This window comes from Pollachius pollachius (assembly GCF_949987615.1).
Source record: "Pollachius pollachius genome assembly, chromosome: 14".
Classification (NCBI taxonomy): Eukaryota; Metazoa; Chordata; class Actinopteri; order Gadiformes; family Gadidae; genus Pollachius; species Pollachius pollachius.
In genome coordinates, this window is record NC_136947.1 from 17,373,186 (window position 1) to 17,378,726 (window position 5,541).

The 5,541-nt window shown below is 40.7% G+C and overlaps 1 protein-coding gene across 2 annotated transcripts; it reads left to right on the forward strand.

Annotated features, from left to right (window-relative positions):
- The first annotated feature begins 466 nt into the window (after positions 1-466).
- LOC307085638 (spindlin-W-like) lies at positions 467-4,992 on the forward strand. Of its 2 annotated transcripts, none has more exons than XM_079750504.1 (5): positions 467-537; positions 1,708-1,745; positions 2,296-2,555; positions 3,001-3,234; positions 3,715-4,992. In XM_079750504.1, the coding sequence occupies exons 2-5, from the start codon at positions 1,726-1,728 to the stop codon at positions 3,918-3,920; spliced, it is 720 nt and encodes a 239-aa protein (XP_079606630.1). In that variant the 5' UTR covers positions 467-537; positions 1,708-1,725; the 3' UTR covers positions 3,921-4,992. The 2 variants fall into 2 exon arrangements, with proteins under 2 accessions (XP_079606630.1, XP_079606629.1); XM_079750503.1 differs by lacking the exon at positions 467-537 and adding an exon at positions 545-1,036.
- Positions 4,993-5,541: the final 549 nt, after the last annotated feature.

Genomic DNA, 5,541 nt, shown 5'->3' on the forward strand with positions numbered 1-5,541 from the left:
ACATGCCTTATTTCACATGGGAAAACAATGATTGATATTTACAACATAAGAGTTTCCTTAATATTAAAAGTGAATCCAAAGTTTACTTTTTTTACGTCAAATCCTTTAGTAATAATCCGTCTGGTATTGGAGCTCTTGACTGTCGATGTTGTGTTAAGTACGACATCTTGTGGTTATAATGAGCATTTCAGGACACACTGGTAGGTAGCCTACCTTTCCTTTATATAAAAAAGGTTTACCTCATACACCATTCAGTAGTATGTACTTTTGTTTATCAGTTACTTCGTCTATAAATGATAAGAAATAAAAGTTTAATACTATTAAATTCGTATGCATTATATTCATTAATTTTGCAAGATTTAAAATAGGCCAACTAGTCTGACAACCTTTCAAATATCCGGGAAGTGGTTTGCTAAAACAAAAGTAAACTTTTTTGTTTCGCTTTCACACTGTATATGAATATAATACAATACAAATGTATGTATACACGTTTTCTTCATGATAAGAGAAACGGGTTCGTCATTCAACATACAAGCAGTTAAGTAAACATGTGATGGGAATACAAGTGGAGAACCAGGTTGTATGCCGGCAGTCCAAACAGGCCTCCACATCTGACTTGACTTGCAGCTCAATAATATATAACATATTCTCATTTAGCTCACTCAAATTGCTTTGGGGAAAATGTCAGGGCCAAAACGCTCCGAGGGTGTTCGGGAATTGTAGTTCTATGGCTGAAGCATACCGTCATCCATTTCGCTTATACCGCAGCTTTAGTTATTTTATTGTCAATGTTTTAAACGCAAAAATTGTAAACTCGTCGTTGAATGTTTTACGTTTTAATCTCCTTAATACTTGCTAAATATATCAGGATGGGAATCGAGTCCATTAACAACAGATCCCAGCCTGCTTCGAGACTCGCCGTTCGCTGGCTTGGTAGTTGTAGTTCAACAGACGAGATCGTTTCCTTGTACACTATTAGGCTACATTAGTTGGAATCTGCACTTTCCAGGCAAACAGATGTAAAATTGTCGACCAGGTAGGGACAAGACGTCACTAATGATTTCCTTTTAACCATTTCAACTCGTGTTAACCGCATATACTTGTTGTAGTATCGCTAGTGAAAGCCTGTAATGTTATGTCATTTTAGAGAAGCGCATCGCCTGCATGTCGATGCATTTCCTTTTGTTTAGCTGTGTGAACCGATGTGGTTTTATACCAGCCATCGCTAAATGCTTACACTTTTGTAGAGGAAAGGATTGGCTTCCTTTCATCGGTACAAATGTAACCTAAAGAACCGCTGGATGCCTTGGTTGACTAGATATGTATGCTATTTCCCACAACGTTACACGTTGTTCAGCCAATAATCATAGCGTGTTTGTACTATGGCAGACATGGCTATAACGTTTTTTCTATTAATATGGTCGCGTTACCAGAAACTTAATTGGTTTTGGCTTAAATCGCCGTAGATTTGTGTCTCCAATTGTATCGATTGTGTTGTTTACATCCGGTAGGCCAGCTGTGTTGGCTAATTTGCATTGCCTTTGTTGAATGAACTTGTGGCCACTCATTGGCAGTGTGTCCAAAGCCATGTCAGACTAATTCTCTATCTCCATTGTTCGTTATCAAACTCGAATAACTCATAGTCACTAACATATGAATAACGTCCCACATCATAACACCCATTTGACTGTGTTCTGTGTCTCACAGGACTGAATTTATGGAAACATGTCAAAGAAACGGGGAAGGTAGGCTTAAGCACGAGGTCTTCATCATTTTGAAATGGGTCCCTCTCCAGTCTCCTCAATGCATGTTAACAATAAGACACCACTACCTGATTGGTCCTTATTTGAGTGAGATAGCCACTGATGGACAATAAATACCGGAGTAATGGCATGTGCTGACAGTATTTTAGACTACTGTAAGAAATCTTGATCATTATTATCCTCATTGTGTCTTTAATATGTTGAGGTGTTGTGTTGTATGTCAATATGTGGCATGATTTGTTAACAGTGGGTCCAATCTGCTTTTTGGGTTATTGGTGAAATACTGGAATCCATTTTACCTGTTCAGGAGTTGGTCAAAATCAAGAAATGTTGATTGAATTGCCTTCTGCAATTCCTCCATATTTGAGTCGTAGACCTACTCAAGAAATCCTAGTTTCCCTGCTTGAAGAAAGAAAAAGAAAGTGTGGATCCGGTTGCCGGGGGAATGAATGCAAGCATATGAAAGGCACCATAACGGTGGTTCCGCTGTATTCTCTAGAATGTATTGTCTGCTGTGGCTGTGTCCTCCCAGGAAGCGCAGCAGCGGGGAACTGAGCGAGAGCTGTGCGTCAACACTCACCCCGGACCCCGATAACCTGCTGGGCCTGAGGATCCAGCACACGTGGCGGGAGAAAGGCAACCTGACGACGTGGAAGGGCACAGTGCTGGAGCGGCTCACCGTGAGGAACACGCTGTACATGGTGAAGTACGACGGCTTCGACTGCGTCTACGGCATCGAGCTCTTCAAGGACGAGCGGGTGTCCAATCTGCAGGTGCTGTCGGAGAAAGTCGGTGAGTCTGGTCGTGCGAGCGTTAGCGGGCAGGGGATGTAGTGGGAGTACGGGATGGGAGATTGGATGTGAGATTTTTGGTCCAAGAAAGGCAGGTCACAAAAGTCCTTGATAAAGAGTAAAATCTGGGTCCTAGCCGTTGAATTTGAGAAAAATGAAAATACTCTCAGAAAAATTAGAATACACTTGTAACCGAATTAATCTCATAAACATCTTATCAATATTTGAATTTATTACAATGTCTTTCATCGCTCGCAGTAAGGCCTAGTAACAACACATTTATCTAGCAGATTTACCTCTCCTTAATAGCAGCATTACTAATGACTGTTTTTTAAAAAGTACAATCGGCAGATAAACATCTTGGGAACACACCGTATATATGAGGACAGCTGCTCGTGAACTACCTATGATGGGGTCACTCAGTGAACCTCCTCGCCTCGCCACAGTAAACAACAAGATCAAGGTGCCCCCGGGAGCGGAGGAGCTGGTGGGACGGGCCGTGGAGCACCTCTTTGAGAAGGAGGATGGGGAGAAGAACGAGTGGAGGGGCATGGTGCTGTCCCGGGCCCCCATCATGACCCACTGGTACTACATCACCTACGAGAAGGACCCCGTGCTCTACATGTACCAGCTGTGGGATGACTACAAAGATGGAGACCTGCGCATCCTCCCAGAGTCCGGTATGTTCCCTGCATGCATTAGAGGCATGTAGTGTGTCAAGAAGACCCCCCTGCCCAGGAAAATAGTTTTAAGATTCAGCTAGTTGTGCTCTCTTTTTTTTTTTCCGATTTGATCTTGTGACTAGTATGGTATGGTAATGTCAGGGTTGTCTTCAAGGTATAGAATTGGGATAAACTAGCAAATTGGTCTTCAGGGGACTGCTCTTTATTTCCCATCTATTGAAGGATATGGGTTTTATTTTCCTCGTGCTCCAAAACAACTATGATTAGGTTCACCTTTGGCAATCTGAAAAATAACTGCCCTTTCATTCAACTCCAAAGCATTCATTGTTGAGGATTTTTTTTCTCATATCCTTCAAGCCTAACAAGCCTCCAAACAAGAACCAATTTGTTATACAACTCTGCATTTCCCTGTAATAGCTCTTAATATTCTCTACCCTCTTGTTCACCCTGCCCCCCCCCCCCCCCCCCCTCCTGCAGAGAACAAGCACCTACTTCCCGCGGACAGGAAGCCCGGCGAAGAGACGGAGAGCCTGGTGGGTAAGCAGGTGGAGTATATCACAGACAATGGTCTGAAGAGAACAGGCCTGGTGATCTACCAGGTCCCGGCCAAGCCCACCGTCTACTACATCAAGTACGACGACGACTTCCACGTCCACGTCTATGACCTGGTGAAGACCACCTAGTGCTAGTCCGCCTAGGGTCCCCCCGTGTTCCAAGCCCCCCCCTGTCACAGCGCCGTTAACACTGCAGTACATAACCAGGCGCTCTGATCATGCACTGCAGTGTTAACGGAGCTGTTTAACCAATGGGAGAATACGAGCCCCAGCTATATAGTTAGGCCCTACAGGTAACTCCTTTATAAGTTCACATTGGCAAGTGAACGCTATTTCTATTTATTTGATTGGCACTTAACCAACATTTCAGTCTTGGTACCTTGTTTCTCATTAACAACAAGAGGGGTACAGAGAGAGTGCTTCACTTATTTTTTGTTTAGTCTCACTATTGAAACTCCAAAATCTCGTTGCATAAATCCGAATCTTACTTTAACTGGTTTGCTTTAGTGGGCATTTATTTTGTATGCAATGCTATTTATTTCATCTTGATATGGTTGTACTGGTCATCATACAATTTATTTTGGTGAAATGTCAAGTGCTTCATAATGTGCTGTTATTCCCACGTCAGAATTCCTAATAATCAAAGAGAATTCAAACCTAGATGAGAACTGTCATTGCTCGTTAGCGCACATTATTTAAACTTATTTTACATCTAACTGTATTCAGATAGGGAACAAACCGAATTTCTATTGTCTCATCTTGAGAAATCCGTAATTGTTATTTGATATACTATTAAAATGTTTATCTAAATGTGTCCCATTATCTAGATTATCATTTGTTACAGGCATTTGTATGTTGGTAAATCTTTCTCTTTGCCATAAAGGAATACTGTGACAGGGATGTACCAATAACGAGACTTGTATCTGAAATATGCATCTGATATCAGTTCAAAACAAGGTTGTACTATGGTATTGTATACCTTTTTAAGAGCATTTCCTCTGATACAAACAATGTGATGTCTGTGATTTTTGGTCTTCTAAAAAATATTGAATTGGTTGATACTTGGTAAGTAATCTAAACCGACGGACTGCGGAAAACAATGATGGTGGTGCATCCCTGGTGACCTTATCATTGAGTTATTTACTGTGCCCTGCATGTGTATTGTCTTTTGTAAATATAATGTTAAACATTTTTAAACATGTTTGTTTTTTGTGCATTCATTTGTGTAAACCTTTACATGCAATACAATTATTAACTGCATCTAATTTGAAATGTATCAAACAAAAATCTCAGCAGCACATATTTCTTGTATGAGGCATAATAATGCCTCAGCTTTAAGAATATTCCAAATAGTTGTTATCTTCTAAATAGAAAAGCAAATTAATAGAATGAATGCCACTAGCGATCATTCCATAGTATAAAGCTAGTATAAAGGCCAATTGGCTAAAAGCAGGGTTTGAAAAACAATTTTCTCAAAAAACTGCCTTGCTATTAACCTGCTGTCTTATTTAGGCCCAGAATTATGAAGGCAGGAGTAACATCCTAATAATTAGTATACTATATATGTATGATAATCCAACATTCAATAGCAATATAGAAATATTTGGGGACTGTTATTTACACAATTTTCCCAGAGATGTTCAATGGGGTGGGATCTGATGGTAAGGGCAGTCATTAAATGTAACACTTTGTTTGACTGAAGCTTGTATTTAAACAGCCATAATGAGTCATATTTTCATTCATAGGCTCA

What these genes read in the sequence shown, in the direction of transcription:
- LOC307085638 (XM_079750504.1), top strand. Translation starts at nt 1,726, where the DNA reads ATGTCAAAGAAACGGGGAAG. An exon ending in GGTGCTGTCGGAGAAAGTCG is followed by an intron (nt 2,556 to 3,000) that starts GTGAGTCTGGTC and finishes GCCTCGCCACAG; the next exon opens with TAAACAACAAGATCAAGGTG. An exon ending in GCGCATCCTCCCAGAGTCCG is followed by an intron (nt 3,235 to 3,714) that starts GTATGTTCCCTG and finishes CCCCTCCTGCAG; the next exon opens with AGAACAAGCACCTACTTCCC.